Source organism: Schistocerca nitens, chromosome 2, assembly GCF_023898315.1.
Source record: "Schistocerca nitens isolate TAMUIC-IGC-003100 chromosome 2, iqSchNite1.1, whole genome shotgun sequence".
NCBI lineage: Eukaryota > Metazoa > Arthropoda > Insecta > Orthoptera > Acrididae > Schistocerca > Schistocerca nitens.
The window spans coordinates 1,073,036,370-1,073,052,598 of NC_064615.1; the positions used below are offsets into that span (position 1 = coordinate 1,073,036,370).

The 16,229-nt window shown below is 43.1% G+C and overlaps 1 protein-coding gene across 2 annotated transcripts in view; it reads right to left on the bottom strand.

Annotated features, from left to right (window-relative positions):
* Positions 1–16,229, bottom strand: part of LOC126237464 (dehydrogenase/reductase SDR family member 11-like) — a 135,420-nt gene that overhangs the window by 14,201 nt on the left and 104,990 nt on the right. For both annotated transcript variants that reach the window (XM_049947603.1, XM_049947602.1), the window contains exon 4: positions 10,459–10,588. In XM_049947603.1, the coding sequence (XP_049803560.1) occupies positions 10,459–10,588 (130 nt within the window). The remainder of the gene's footprint in view (positions 1–10,458; positions 10,589–16,229) is intronic.

A 16,229-nucleotide genomic window follows, 5' to 3' on the forward strand; every position in this document is an offset into this window, starting at 1 on the left:
TTTTCTATCTTTTCTCCTTGGTTGCCACTTCTCAAATGGCCGGATTTTTTCAGGCATTCGGTAGCATGTTTACTCAGCTGAAGAAATGTTCTACTTAATAAGCGTTCTTTTGACAGCGTAGGGCGACCATTCTGTTTTTGACCAGCTTAGGGTCGAGTTTCAACAACGAAACTATAATCAACAGCATCATGATCAAATCTACCTGCTATGCACGAATGCATCTGTGCAAATCAAAAAATTAAATAGAAATATAAACCAAAATCGCATACATGTTACCGGTTTAAAATCAATACAGGACACAAGTTGCTTACGTAAAAATAGGATTGGATGTGATTCAGACTTTGATTACGAATGTACCTATTGCATAAGAGTACTTACAGAAAGACAGCGGGGTAAGTAGCCATGTTGGTCGACGAGCCCCTTATTTAAGTGGACCATTTTACCTTGTCGCCATATGGGAAGTGTTTTAGTTCGTTTACGAGAACATTTCAAACATTTATCCCGTAAACAGTGTCAAATTAACCCTCAAACTATGGGCCTTAATAGCTGTACTTATTTGTTTAGTAAGGTAGTTGACTTCGCATACATGACAAAATATCTTGATAAAGCAAAATTTACTTTCACTAGCAAGAAAACATAAAATGCGTGGCCATTCTAGCTCGACAATTTAACTGTATTGTGTTTGTTGGCAGACGACGGTATTGTTGTTACCAACCTCCTTTGTCGGTGGCGTATTCTGACAGCAGTTTAACGAAATAACAACTGGCCATCGTGTCTCTACGGTCAACATGCCTCAGTCTTTCCTACGTACACTGTAGCAAAAAATCGCAACACCAAGAGTTGTATGACATAAGCGGAAGTTGGTAGGCGTGTTTCTACATACGAAAGATAATGTCTATTAAAATTTTGCACTAGTGGCATAGGAGTGTCGCTAGTACGGCCACTACGAGGATGCAAATAAGGTTTGCTTTAAATATATACTGCTACGGTCATGAGAGTTAGCTATCTTTGAGACTGGAAGTGATGAGTTGATATTAGTCAAGATGCCTTTCAGGTGACAAAGACACCACTATCAACACCCCACTGAATTTGAACGAGGACGTGTAATAGAGCTACGAGAAGCTGTATATTCCTTCTGCGATATTGCGGAAATACGTGGCAGTAATATAGTCACTGTACATAAAGGTTGGCAGTGGTGTCCATGGCAATGTAGGTCGCAAGAAGACCGGGATCCAGACAGCCACTCCGCACTACCGAGAGGGAAGACCATCGTGTTCGGCGTACGGCTCCGGCACAACGTACTGCGGCATGTAACAGCAATTTCAGCAGCAGTTGGCACCACAGTCACACACGGTCACAAATCGGCTACTTCATGGTCAGGTGCGAGTCAGACGCCCTGTAGCGTGCATTCCAACTGAGCTGAAACTACTGCCATTTGCGACTTCAGTGGTGTCAAGCGAGAGATCATTGGAGGGCAGGGTGGAGGGTAATGGAAGCCGGTTCTGCCTCGGTGTGTTGGTTAGGAGGCCAGCTGACGGCCTGCAACCAACCTATATGCATGGTAGACACGCTGGAGCTACACGTGGGGTTATAGTTTGGGGTGCGATTTCGTATGACAGTAGGAGCATTCTCGTGGTTCTCCCACTCACCCTAACACTAAATTTGTACGTCAGTCTGGTGATTCGTCTGTTGTGATGCCAATCATGAGCAACAATCCAGGGTGTGTTTTCCAACAGGATAACATTCGCCCATATACTACTGTTGTAAACCAGCACGACCTACAGAGTTCGACATGTTGCGTTGGCCTGTTCAATCACCAGATAAGTCTCCAATCCAGCACGTCATTGGACGATAGCTCCAGCATCATCCAAAAACAGCATTAACCGACCCTGTAAAGACTGGCCAAGTGCAGCAGGTATGATTGCCTTCAACATTCTGGCAGTTCTACATCTACATTTATACTCCGCAAGCCACCCAACGGTGTGTGGTGGAGGACACTTTACGTACCACTGTCATTACCTCCTTTTTCTGTTCCAGTCGCGTATGGTTCGCGGGAAGAACGACTGCCGGAAAGCCTCCGTGCGCGCTCGAATCTCTCTAATTTTACATTCGTGATCTCCTCGGGAGGTATAAGTAGGGGGAAGCAATATATTCGATACCTCATCCAGAAACGCACCCTCTCGAAACCTGGCGAGCAAGCTACACCGCGATGCAGAGCGCCTCTCTTGCAGAGTCTGCCACTTGAGTTTGCTAAACATCTCCGTAACGCTATCACGGTTACCAAATAACCCTGTGACGAAACGCGCCGCTCTTCTTTGGATCTTCTCTATCTACTCCGTCAACCCGACCTGGTATGGATCCCACACTGATGAGCAATACTCAAGTATAGGTCGAACGAGTATTTTGTAAGCCACTTCCTTTGTTGATGGACTACATTTTCTAAGCACTCTCCCAATGAATCTCAACCTGGTACCCACCTTACCAACAATTAATTTTATATGATCATTCCACTTCAAATCGTTCCGCACACATACTCCCAGATATTTTACAGAAGTAACTGGTACCAGTGTTTGTTCCGCTATCATATAATCATACAATAAAGGATCCTTCTTTCTATGTATTCGTAATACATTACATTTGTCTATGTTAAGGGTCAGTTGCCACCCTCTGCACCAAGTGCCTATCCGCTGCAGATCTTCCTGCATTTCGCCACAATTTTCTAATGCTGCAACTTCTCTGTATACTACAGCATCATCCGCGAAAAGCCGCATGGAACTTCCGACACTATCTACTAGGTCATTTATATATATATTGTGAGAAGCAATGTTCCCATAACACTCCCCTCTGGCACGCCAGAGGTTACTTTAACGGCTGTAGACGTCTCTCCATTGAGAACAACATGCTGTGTTCTGTTTGCTAAAAACTCTTCAATCCAGCCACACAGCTGGTCTGATATTCCGTAGGCTCTTACTTTGTTTATCAGGCGACAGTGCGGAACGGTATCGAACGCCTTCCGGAAGTCAAGAAAAATGGCATCTACCTGGGAGCCTGTATCTAATATTTTCTGGGTCTCATGAACAAATAAAGCGAGTTGGGTCTCACACGATCGCTGTTTCCGCAATCCATGTTGATTCCTACATAGTAGATTCTGGGTTTCCAGAAACGACATGATACGCTAGCAAAAAACATGTTCTAAAATTCTACAACAGATCGACGTCAGAGATATAGGCCTATAGTTTTGCACATCTGCTCGACGACCCTTCTTGAAGACTGGGCTATCTGTGCTCTTTTCTTATCATTTGGAACCTTCCGTTCCTCTAGATACTTGCGGTACACTGTTGTTAGAAGGGGCCAAGTTCTTTCGCGTAGTCTGTGTAGAATCGAATTGGTATTCCGTCAGGTCCAGTGGACTTTCCTCTGTTGAGTGATTCCAGTTGCTTTTCTATTCCAGTTGTACCGGTTACTAATGTACCAGCATTTCACATTTGCAATGGCTTATTCTGCGCTTACATTAACTGGCGATCTTGCAATGTTAAGCACTTAAATATGTTACCCAGACAAATGTATTCCCGAAATTTCGTTACTCTACAGTAATTATTTTTTGGTGTTGCGATTTTTTTTCGTCAGTGTATTTCATTTAACAATATTTAATGTAAACAATCCATAAGAGGTCAGAAGGAATAGCGATGTCCAAAATTACAGTACAAGAAGAAGAACGGTCTCCATTACTCCATATTAAAACTGAATGTGATTACAGCACTATCACCACTTTCTGAGTTGAAATCCCTGATCCGGTGATTCCAAATGCATCACATACTGCAAAGCTTAATTTTAAAGTAAACTAAAAGAGTTTGTTTCTATTGTGTAGAAGGATTTTTGTTTAGAAACTTGTGGATAATTTAGAGCAAGTATGTTACACACTTATTTTCTGGTATGCAAACTCATCTGTAAGTTGCAGCATTCAGCCATATTCAATACAGAATAACTTAGTAACCTGTATAATTAACCATTCCACAGCATTCCAACATATTGTGTAAGTTAACCATTGAATGATATTAACGAAATAATTTATTTTAGAAAGGAAAACTATTTCTTTACTACACTAATGCTCCATATAGTAAACCATACACCTTATTGATAAATCAACTTAAGAGAATTGTGAAATGGTCGTTTAGACCACACAATTTCTTAAATATCAACAAAGTTGACATAAAAAGCAATCAAATCGAATAAATAGGAAAACACAGGAAAGAACAGTTCTGAAAATAAAACATTTACTGGTCCAGGAGCTTTCTGGTGCTTGTCGAGTATAGAAGGGGAAACAAGACAGAAAGATGTTACATCAAGATCAAAAATGGTATCTCCATTCTCTAAATAATATATGAAACAACAATGCAAAACTGTAATTAAGTAAAATGAATGATTAAAAATAGGTAACTTTTAAGAGTCATAATACACTCCTGGAAATGGAAAAAAGAACACATTGACACCGGTGTGTCAGACCCACCATACTTGCTCCGGACACTGCGAGAGGGCTGTACAAGCAATGATCACACGCACGGCACAGCGGACACACCAGGACCTGTGGTGTTGGCCGTCGAATGGCGCTAGCTGCGCAGCATTTGTGCACCGCCGCCGTCAGTGTCAGCCAGTTTGCCGTGGCATACGGAGCTCCATCGCAGTCTTTAACACTGGTAGCATGCCGCGACAGCGTGGACGTGAACCGTATGTGCAGTTGACGGACTTTGAGCGAGGGCGTATAGTGGGCATGCGGGAGGCCGGGTGGACGTACCGCCGAATTGCTCAACACGTGGGGCGTGAGGTCTCCACAGTACATCGATGTTGTCGCCAGTGGTCGGCGGAAGGTGCACGTGCCCGTCGACCTGGGACCGGACCGCAGCGACGCACGGATGCACGCCAAGACCGTAGGATCCTACGCAGTGCCGTAGGGGACCGCACCGCCACTTCCCAGCAAATTAGGGACACTGTTGCTCCTGGGGTATCGGCGAGGACCATTCGCAACCGTCTCCATGAAGCTGGGCTACGGTCCCGCACACCGTTAGGCCGTCTTCCGCTCACGCCCCAACATCGTGCAGCCCGCCTCCAGTGGTGTCGCGACAGGCGTGAATGGAGGGACGAATGGAGACGTGTCGTCTTCAGCGATGAGAGTCGCTTCTGCCTTGGTTCCAATGATGGTCGTATGCGTGTTTGGCGCCGTGCAGGTGAGCGCCACAATCAGGACTGCATACGACCGAGGCACACAGGGCCAACACCCGGCATCATGGTGTGGGGAGCGATCTCCTACACTGGCCGTACACCACTGGTGATCGTCGAGGGGACACTGAATAGTGCACGGTACATCCAAACCGTCATCGAACCCATCGTTCTACCATTCCTAGACCGGCAAGGGAACTTGCTGTTCCAACAGGACAATGCACGTCCGCGTGTATCCCGTGCCACCCAACGTGCTCTAGAAGGTGTAAGTCAACTACCCTGGCCAGCAAGATCTCCGGATCTGTCCCCCATTGAGCATGTTTGGGACTGGATGAAGCGTCGTCTCACGCGGTCTGCACGTCCAGCACGAACGCTGGTCCAACTGAGGCGCCAGGTGGAAATGGCATGGCAAGCCGTTCCACAGGACTACATCCAGCATCTCTACGATCGTCTCCATGGGAGAATAGCAGCCTGCATTGCTGCGAAAGGTGGATATACACTGTACTAGTGCCGACATTGTGCATGCTCTGTTGCCTGTGTCTATGTGCCTGTGGTTCTGTCAGTGTGATCATGTGATGTATCTGACCCCAGGAATGTGTCAATAAAGTTTCCCCTTCCTGGGACAATGAATTCATGGTGTTCTTATTTCAATTTCCAGGAGTGTATAAATAAACCCTTGAAGTATATATGCCACTTATATTACAGGTTCGTTTTGGTAGATTCATAAATATATGATGGATAGAAAATGTATCTCATCAAAATACAAGCAATTAAAAATACTGTTCATATTTAAAATGAGAGGGAATAGCAGGCACTCAATTAATTGTACTAAACATGTTGTTACAACAAGAAAGTATAATAGGCGATCAAAGAGTTTCTGTTCGAAGACCATACAGTCCATAATCGGTGAACTTTGAGACAATCATCCCACCAATGCACCGGATTGAAGATACTCATTAGATAAAACACAGTGTCTTGGTGTGTGAGGAAGTCTGTAACTGCCTGCTGCACAACCCCATCCGACAGGAATCGTCCACCCTCCAAGGCTTTTCTTGTGGGACCTTAGGCGTGATAATGGCATGGGGAGAGATCAGGAATATAGGGTGGGTGCTTGAGTGCCTGTCACTGGTATTGGTGTAACTTGTGCGAAGCTTCCAGATCGACCAACGTCTTGTGTCGAACTACGGGCAGCCCAGAACTTGGCGCACCATTCCACAGTAGTAGTTTGCGACAGACATGCTGCACCATCCATGTTCTTCATTATCCGATGGATGTCTACTGGCGTTTGTCCTTCGGCAGCCCAGAAAAGAATAACAGCACGTTGGTCGTTCAAATTGGTTCAAATGGCTCTGAACACTATGGGACTTAACATCTGAGGTCATCAGTCCCCTAGATCTTAGAACTACTTAAACCTAACTAACCTAAGGACATCACACACATCCATGCCCGAGGCAGGATTCGAACCTGCAACCGTAGCAGTGGCGCGGTTCCAGACTGAAGCACCTAGAACCGCTCGGTCACACCGAACGGCATGTTGGTCGTGCTTGGACGCATTTGGTAATAACGTCGCAACAGTTCACATTTCCTCATTTACCACATGCATGTCGGAAAGATGCACCAATCCCTTGCGTACATGTCAGTGCTTATTGTCCCCCCGTGAAATCGTGCTACGTTGCACATAAGCTGCAGCAACGTCCTCAAACGAAAATGGTTTCAGCGCCGCTTATACAGTCTTGGTGACAAGAATGTTGGTCTCTCCACTAGTTTGCCAAACAGTGCGACAATAGAAAAGAAAGGAGTAACGTAGGAAATAACTGAGGAACACTACGAATTTAATAATTTATGAATAAAGCGAGATTGTGTTCGTGTAAAAGCGTTAGACCAAATTAAGGAAAAATAACTTTCCAGCGTACTGGAAAACCACCACATACTTTGATTCCTACAAAATTCAACAGAGGTAATTATCACAATTCCTAAATGTCAACACATAGCAGCACAACAATAAAAAGAAAGTTACAGAGATAACGCAATTTAATGTAGTGACAAAGACAATTTGCAGTGTGCTGCATTCAGTCCACAAAATACATAATCAAAACCTCAGTCTCTCATTTTCTAACTAAAACTGCAAAGTAATGACTTTTCAAGAAAAGAACTGTATTTTATGAAAAGTTTTAGTAATAACAAACCTACAGAACATATTCAAATATTTAATTAATTTGGCTATAACATGTATAACAATTTTCGTATTTTGCATTGAACATCGATTTCAACATGATTACTGACGCGTTTTGTAAAAGTTATGCATGGTTTTCTTCAGTCTTCCTCTGCAGTGTAAATGCTAGCGATGTAATACGTGTGAGGGAAGTTTAGGGTATTAATAAAATCAAATATCTCTTAACGAAAGTGACAAAATTCATTTTCTTGGACTGCGCAGAATAAGTTTCAAAATAGTAATAAAATTTGGAATATTTGCAACAAATGTAAAAATACCTTATCTTAAATATTAGGAATAGACAGATGATCAAAAACATTTTACGATTATTATCAGTAAAGACGAAAGAGAGTAATACCACAGGCAGCAAGACTGAAAGATTTAGGAAGTATTTATTTAACCATCAGTATTTTCATCATCAGGGCTATAATTACAATTATGAGCCTTATAACAGTTTCTCATGAGTATTAGTCTAGAAGTTAATAACGGAATTTAAACTGTCATTTGAACAACACAATAACATACTACTGATCAGCGCATGCATCTGATATTTGACACAGCTGATGCACCTACAGCTTTATCACTAATCCCAATAAATAAAATTAAGCCGTTTAATTTCTAAAAGCCGATCGTCGCACGAAAAATGTCTGATGTAATATGGTGAATTTACCCCCCTAAACTCGATATGAAAACAAGCATAGGTGCCATTAAGAGCCTAGCACGTCATACAATGGTACATTAGTGCAGTAGTGCCACTTTTATACACTGGAGAGCCAAAGAAACTGGTACACCTGCCTAATATGGTGAAAGGCACCCGCGAGCAGGCAGAACTACCGCAACTCGACGTGTCATGGACTCGACTAATAACTGGAGTAGTGCTGGAGGGAACTGACACGATGAATCTGTAACAGTACGAGTGGGTGGAGATCTCGTCTGAACAGCACGTTGCAAGGCATCCCAGATACGCTCAATATATGTTCATGTCTGGGGAGTCTGGTGACCAGTGGAAGTGTTTAAACTCAGAAGAGTGTTCCTGGAGCCACTGTGTAGCAATTTTGTACGTGTGGGGTGTCGCACTGTCCTGCTGGAATTGCCCAAGCCCGACGCAATGCACACTGGATATGAGTGGTTGCAGATGATAAGACAGGATGCTTACGCACGTATCACCTGTCAGACTCGTATCTGGACTATGAGGGGTCCCATATCACTTCAACTGCACACGCTCCACACAATTACAGAGCCTCCACCATCTTGAACAGTCCCCTGCTCACATGCAGGGTCCATGGATTCATGAGGTTGTCTCCATACCCGTACACGTCCATCCGTTCGATGCAACTTGAAACGAGACTCGTCCGACCAGGCAACAGGTTTCCAGTCATCAACAGTCCAATTTCGGTGTTGACGAGTCCACGCGAGGCGTAAAGCGCTGCAGTCATGGACTGTGCGGCTGGTCCTGGCGGAGGTTCGAGTCCTCCCTCGGGCATGGGTGTGTGTGTTTGTCGTTAGGATAATTTACGTTAATTAGTGTGTAAGCTTAAGGACTGATGACCTTAGCAGTTAACTCTCATAAGAATTCTCACACATTTCACACACATTTGAGGCGTAAAGCTTTGTGTCGTGCAGTCATCAAGGGTACACGAGTGGGCCTTCGGCTCTGAAAGCCCACATCGATAATGTTTCGTTGAATGGTTCGCACGCTGACACTTGTTGATGGCCCAGCGTTGAAATCAGCAGTAGTTCGCGGAAGGGTTGCACATCTGTCACTTTGAACGATTCTCTTCACTCGTCGTTGGGCCCCTTCCTACAGGATCTTTTTCCGGCCGCAGCGTTGTTAGAAATTTGACGTTTTACCGGAGTCCTGACATTCACGGTACACTCGTGAAATGGTGGTATAAGCAAATCGCCATTTCATCGCTACCTCGGAAATGATGTGTCCTATCGCTCGTGCTCCCACTGTAACACCACGTTCAATGTCACTTAAATCTTGATAACCTGCCATTATAGCTGCAGTAACTGATCTAACAACTGCGCCAGAGACTTGTTGTCTTATATAGGCGTTGCCAACCGCAACGCTGTATTCTGCCTGTTTACGTATCTCTGTATTTGAATACGTATTCCTATACTAGTTTCTTTGGCGCTTCAGTGTAGATATACTATGTTCAGGAGTAAAACAGATTTCAAGGCGTTCTTGTCACTACTGAGAATGTTACACATCAGTTATCCAACGTATGATATTTTTACCACAACAGGCTTAAAGCTTCCGTACCATTAAACACCGTCAAACGTAAAAACTCCAGCTGGAAACACACATTGACTAACCTAAAAACTCTTCCTATAACACCTCACGTTGGCTTGTTGCACTCTCAAGGCAAGTCATAAACTGAGCCCTGACAGTGTGACACGCCAACATGAGCTGTTCATATAAGAATAGTTTTTTGGTTTGTCAATGCGTGTTTGCTGCTGGCGTTTTTACTTTTGACGGTGTTTAATAGCGTAGAAGCTTTAAGCACTTGATAATGAGATAACGTAGTCCGGAAACATGTTGCGGTAAAAATATCACACACTGCACAACTGATGGGTAATATTCATAGTAGTGATTCAAGTGGTGCGATGGCTTCACAACAGGGTACTACTCAATTATCCAGTTGCTAAAGTTTTCCTGTGGCCTTAACTTGTATCATTAGTTTAATGTTTCGAAGTACAAAGGAGCTGTTTCAGCCTTTGTATTTCTCTTAAATTAATAAAACTGTTTGCGGAATATCTGTATATGTAATTAATAGCTTCCGTAAAGCTAAATGATGAAAAAAATGTCCTGTGAGGACATGGAGAAAGGGAGCTTTTATCAAATTTTACATAGTTAAAAGTCGCTAAATGGAGATACCAAGACGTTTAATCTTTTGATCTCAGTTGTCTTCGTCTTTTTCTGCTGCTGTTAAGTAGTAACTTAAAAGATAAGAGTGAGCAAAGGATATAATTCATACCGTTCTTTTAAGCTCGAATACTGGTAATGTGTAGGAGTGAAGTGTACTTACTCCAACTCGTATATTGCTTTTCCTAGCAACCAAGTCCTTTCTTATTCCTTCGAGCAGAGTCTTCACAGCTACCTTGCTGGCGTAGTACATCGAGTTTCGAGAGTCGCCTATTGGAATGTGACCAGCGAGGCTAAAAAAACAGAGAAACACATACCATTTTAATATTCATTAAGAAAAATCCATCCGAAGCGCCTAACACAATAGGTTTAAAACAAAGTATAGGACAATACAATGACAGGTACTCGACTTTCATGTGGACAATGCGTGAGGCCTCCAACGAATACCGTTGCAGAATCTGATCGAAAGACCTCTCACAAGACCCAGTACATTATTCATATGTTTAACGGCAGCTAGTGGTACCGAAGCTAGTCTCCAGACACGCTTGGATGATGCAGGAGCTGATATTGAGGGTAGTGAAGAAGAAAAGCTGATCGCTTTCAAATTTTCCTTAAGCAAGGAAATTCCTAGAACACTAACACACTTCAATTCTTACACCACTGCAAACACACGAATGAAATAGATATTAATGTCCCTAGTGCTGAGAAACATCTGAAATCGGTAAAATTGAACAATGCTTCGAGCCATTTGGAATCCCTGCCAGATATTGTATGGAAATTGGAGATGAATAACCCCTCTATTGAATCCATAGATCACTCCAATGAAAAACTGTGTGCGTTAGAAGGAAACCCAAGTCTGACCGGACTACAGGAAGGGCAAATTAATAAATTCAATAAAATTGCCGTCCAAAATCCTCTGCACCCATCTGCTGTAAAGTCTCAGTTCATTAAGTCTGGACTCAGAGATATATTTCTCTTTTGTCGCATGATATCCAGAACGCCACGAATCAAGGCAGTCAGGGAACGCATTTGACACAGTCCCACAAAAACGACTATTAACAAAAGTATGGCCATATGGAGTATCAAACAAAATATTTGACAGTTGAGGATTTCTTGCTGTTTTGATTGGAGAAAAGTCATCGTCAGATGTAAAAAGTAACTTCTATCGTGACCGAGGGTACTGTACTGGGATAGTAGCTGTTGTAATAAAATGAAACCCCTGTAGCGGTCGTTTTTATGTTGTTTTATTATACTGCAACCAGTTCCGGTAATTCGATACACCATCTTCAGGACTTAACTGACGCCTATGGAGGTGAACTCCAATGGTATACAAGATCCCAACAGTGACCAGTTCATCGAACTTGGTTACAATATACAGTAATAAAATAACGTCAAAGGGGCGGATGTACTGTTTTACATTATTATGTAAGTGAACGGCCGAAGCCGGCCGCTTTGGCCAAGCGGTTCTAGGCGCTTCAGTCTGGAACCGCGCGACCGCTACGGTCGCAGGTTCGAATCCTGCCTCGGGCATGGATGTGTGTGATGTCCTTAGGTTCGTTAGATTTAAGTAGTTGTAAGTCCTAGGGGACTGATGACCTCAGATGTTAAGTGCCATAGTGCTCAGAGCCATCTGAACCATTTTGAACGGCCGAAGTACCACAGACCATCCATTACAAGGACGGACATACCACCAAAACTAGCTGTTGTTGACTGGTAATGACTGGCAGACGCTGTTATAGTAAACTCTGACTTTTCACACACGATATCGTTATCTCCAACAAATCACTCTCTGAAACTTTATCGAGATCTGACTGACAAGCCGTAATCATGTAAGGGTTCATTCAATGCTGCACCGTTTCACCGGTCGGACAGCTAACGGATAAGGTGCAGTTCTTAACGAGTGCAAGTTTTAGCAGCCATCTAGCACGCTGACAACCACTCCGAGAATCATCTAGACCTATAGTCGAGATGGCGCAAGAGTTCCGTGTCAGCTCGTACTGCTGTTGCCAGCATTCAACTGCAGAGTGCGAACCGCTGCAGGCGAAAACAGTAGTCATCCACAGAGCTGTGACAACTCTGAAGAGTTGCGGTAGAGTCGCTTACAAAATCGCGTTACTTTATTGGTTAAGCTGCCGCGTCGAGTCCACTGCAACTGTCAACAGCAACTTAAAATGACGACTCAGCTATGGTACGTCGCTCTAATTCCCCGATCCTCTGAAGAACGAGATGGTCCACAAAGGGAAAAAATTACCGACTGTAAAACAGTCGCCTGCAGTCTACATCCACGTGTGTGTCATTCAAGCCACATCTACATGTGGTTCCTTTGAAAGGGCCCGGCCGATTTCCTTCCCCATCCTTTCCTAACCCGAGTTTATGCTCCGTCTCTAATGACGTCGTTGTCGACGGGACGTTAAACATCAATCTCGTCCCCCTCATTTGTGTACCATTGGTACTTTCACCCTTTTCTGTTTCAGTAGCGTGGTAACGACTATTGTTGATTACGTCTCCGTGCAAGACCGAATCTCCAATATCACCTTCATGGTCTTTGTGCGAGATGTATGTAAGTGGACGAAATACAACGGTCGACTCTCTAAAAAAGCAAACTCATGAAACACACAGTAAACTGCAGCGTGATGCACAAAAACCCTCTTGTAATGTCTGCCACTGGATTTGGATGGGCATTTCCAGGACGCTTTCGAACCTTCTAAACGAAGCTGTAACAAAACGCGCTACTATTCTTTGGATATTTTCTATTCCCTCTAACATTTTTTGTGGTATGGGTCGCATACAGACGATAGTTGTAGATTGTCTCCTTCTCTGTAAATTTTTCTTAAAAATGAAATTCCTCCAGCTGTACTTAAGATTTTATATTTACTTCGCTACTAGTTTCGACGTCGCGTCAACGCCATCTTCAGACCCGTATACTTTGATAAAACCAGTTATGTGTGGCTCAGTCTAACAGTCCGCGGGGAGACCAACACGCGCTCCACATGGATGGCAGGCAGTAACTAGTTACGTGTTGGTCTCACTGCGGACTGCTAGACTGAGCCACACACAACTGGTTTTATCAAAGTGTAAGGGTCTGAAGATGGCGTTGACGCAACGTCGAAACTAGTTGCGAAGTAAATATAAAATCTTAAGTACAGCTGGAGGAATTTCATTTTTAATAAAAATTATACCAGCTGTGTCCCACCTTCATCCTGTTGAAATATGGATGTACGAAGATTCTCTGTAAACGTTTGAGGTACCGGCATAAACAGCGCCCTTGACAATCTTCTTGTTTACATCTCTTCGGCTGAGGATTTTTCTCAGTGCACAGAAATCCACTGGGTGCCACTGATGTAGTGCCCACTCTTCCTCCAGTTAAGTTGTTCCAACACTGCGAGTAGGCATAGCTTGTGCAGGCTAGCCGCCAGTTAGCCGCTCTCTGTGCGTTCTGCACATGTGTGAACCAGCTGATCATCACTGCCTGCGGGTTCGCGCGTACGCTACAGCCTACCTGCTTGACTGCATGCACTCGCGTGTTCGCACACGCCTGCCCGCTGTTGCCTACAGGTGTCTGGTTAGGGATGTTCCGATACAAATAAGTATAAACAATTATTCGATACCAGAATGAGATTTTCACTCTGCAGCGGAGTGTGCGCTGATATGAAACTTCCTGGCAGATTCAAACTGTGTGCCGGACCGAGACTCGAACTCGGGACCTTTGCCTTTCGCGGGCAAGTGCTCTACCAACTGGGCTACCCAAGCACGACTCACGCCCCGTCCTCACAACTTTAGTTCTGCCAGTACCTCGTCTCCTACCTTCCAAACTTTACAGAAGCTCTCCTGCAAACCTTTCATTTGCCAGGAAGTTTCATATCAGCGCACACTCCGCTGCAGAGTGAAAATCTCATTCTGGAAACATCCCCCTGGCTGTGGCTAAGCCATGTATCTGCAGTATCCTTTCTTTCAGGAGTGCTAGTTCTGCAAGGTTCTCAGGAGAGCTTCTGTAAAGTTTGGAAGGTAGGAGACGAGGTACTGCCAGAAGTAAAGTTGTGAGGACTTGGCGTGAGTCGTGCTTGGGTAGCTCAGTTGGTAGAGCACTTGTCCGCGAAAGACAAATGTCCCGAGTTCGAGTCTCGGTCCGGCACACAGTTTTAATCTGCCGGGAAGTTTCAATTATTCGATAGTTTTCTTTCGATATTGAATATGTTAAGAATCGAATAATTAAAGTATTTCTACTGAATCGAGTTACGGATGTTAAACATCCAAAATTATACCAATGATTAATTGTCAACAGAATCAGTAGCCCACCAGCCTCACCAACTGTCAAAGAATGGAAGGACGTTTTATTGAGGCAGCTGAAGAAACGTTATCGGTTAAATTAATTAAATGATCATGCAGCAATTGCTACTCTACTGTATCCGGGGTTCAAAAACTTGCATTTTCAAGATACAGAGATCCAGAAGCATGCGGACGAGATATACAGTAAATTAAAAGTATGGTTTATGAGCAACAAAGTACACTGCTGTCCAAAATTGAAGTAACAAACGGCTTTTTCCACTTTCTGTGTCTAACTCATGATGTAATCAAACTGTCAACAGATGTCCGTACGATAGTGTTCTGCACGGAATGTGGCCAACCACGCCAAAGATGACGTCAGAGCACCTATCCAACGGGGTAGTGTTTGCCGGATAGTTCTTCATCTACAATATCTGTGTAATAGATCTAAACATTTAGTAAAACACTAATCAGAACCAAAATACATTAATATAGCAGTTCTGCAAGATAGTATATTAGGATCAATACTATTCCTGATATACATCAATGACTTTCCCAGTAGTGTTACTCGTAGTGAAAAAATCCTCTTCGCTGATGACAGCAGTGCTATAGTCACTGATAAAACAAGAGAACTCCTCGCAGACAAAGCAAATGAAACTCTCAAGGAAGTTTACAATTGGTCAATAAACAATAAAGTGACATTGAACATAAATGAATTTCGGTTTGAAGAGGGAAAATGACAATATTAAATTAAATATAGATGACACCTCTATAGACTGTGTAATTAATGCGAAATTTCTAGGAATAAATACTGATTCTCAGTTGAAGTGGTGTGAACACACAAAGGTACTTGCAAACAGAATGTCATCAGCATGTTATGTCATTAGAATCCTATCATCAGTGTGTAACATGCAGTGTCTTTTAGTTACATGCTATTCATATGTACACTCAGTTCTTAACTATGGCATTCTGTTTTGGGGAACAAATGCACAAAATATGAACACAATTTTCAAAATCCAGAAAAGAGCCATAAGAATAATAACCAAGAACAGTAGTCGAGATCATTGTAAAGATCTGTTCAAAACACTGGGGGTTTTAACTGCATCAAGTGAATACATTTACCAGTCAGTTGTACACATGAAAAATGACATTGGTAATTACTGCACAAACAGATCTGTCCATGACCATGGAACAAGAACTAGACTCAACTTACTTTTACCAAGAAAAAATCAACATTAAACTCAAAACAGCAATTTCTTCCAAAGAATAAAACTGTGCAATAAATTACCAAAAGTGATAAAAGAAATTGCAAAAATACACTTATTTAAAATGACAGCTAAAAAGTACCTGTTATACAAAACATTTTATACATTGAAGGACTCCTTAGATAAAACAGAGTAGGGGTTTGGTAAAAAAATGTTATGCAAATAAATAATAATAATGATTATAAAAAATCCAACATTCCACATAACACCTTCACCCTATGGTTTCTTTCCCTTCTTTTTCCCTTGTCTTTAAATACTAACGCCCAAGCTATGCATAGCACAACACTAACACCTCTTCCTCTTTCTGAGCTCAACATATCACAAATTATAGAGGGATGCTGACTCAGTTTTTCAGGATACCAAATGGGAAGTTGTGGTACGGAAAATGGCCCAGAGATCACCAGTG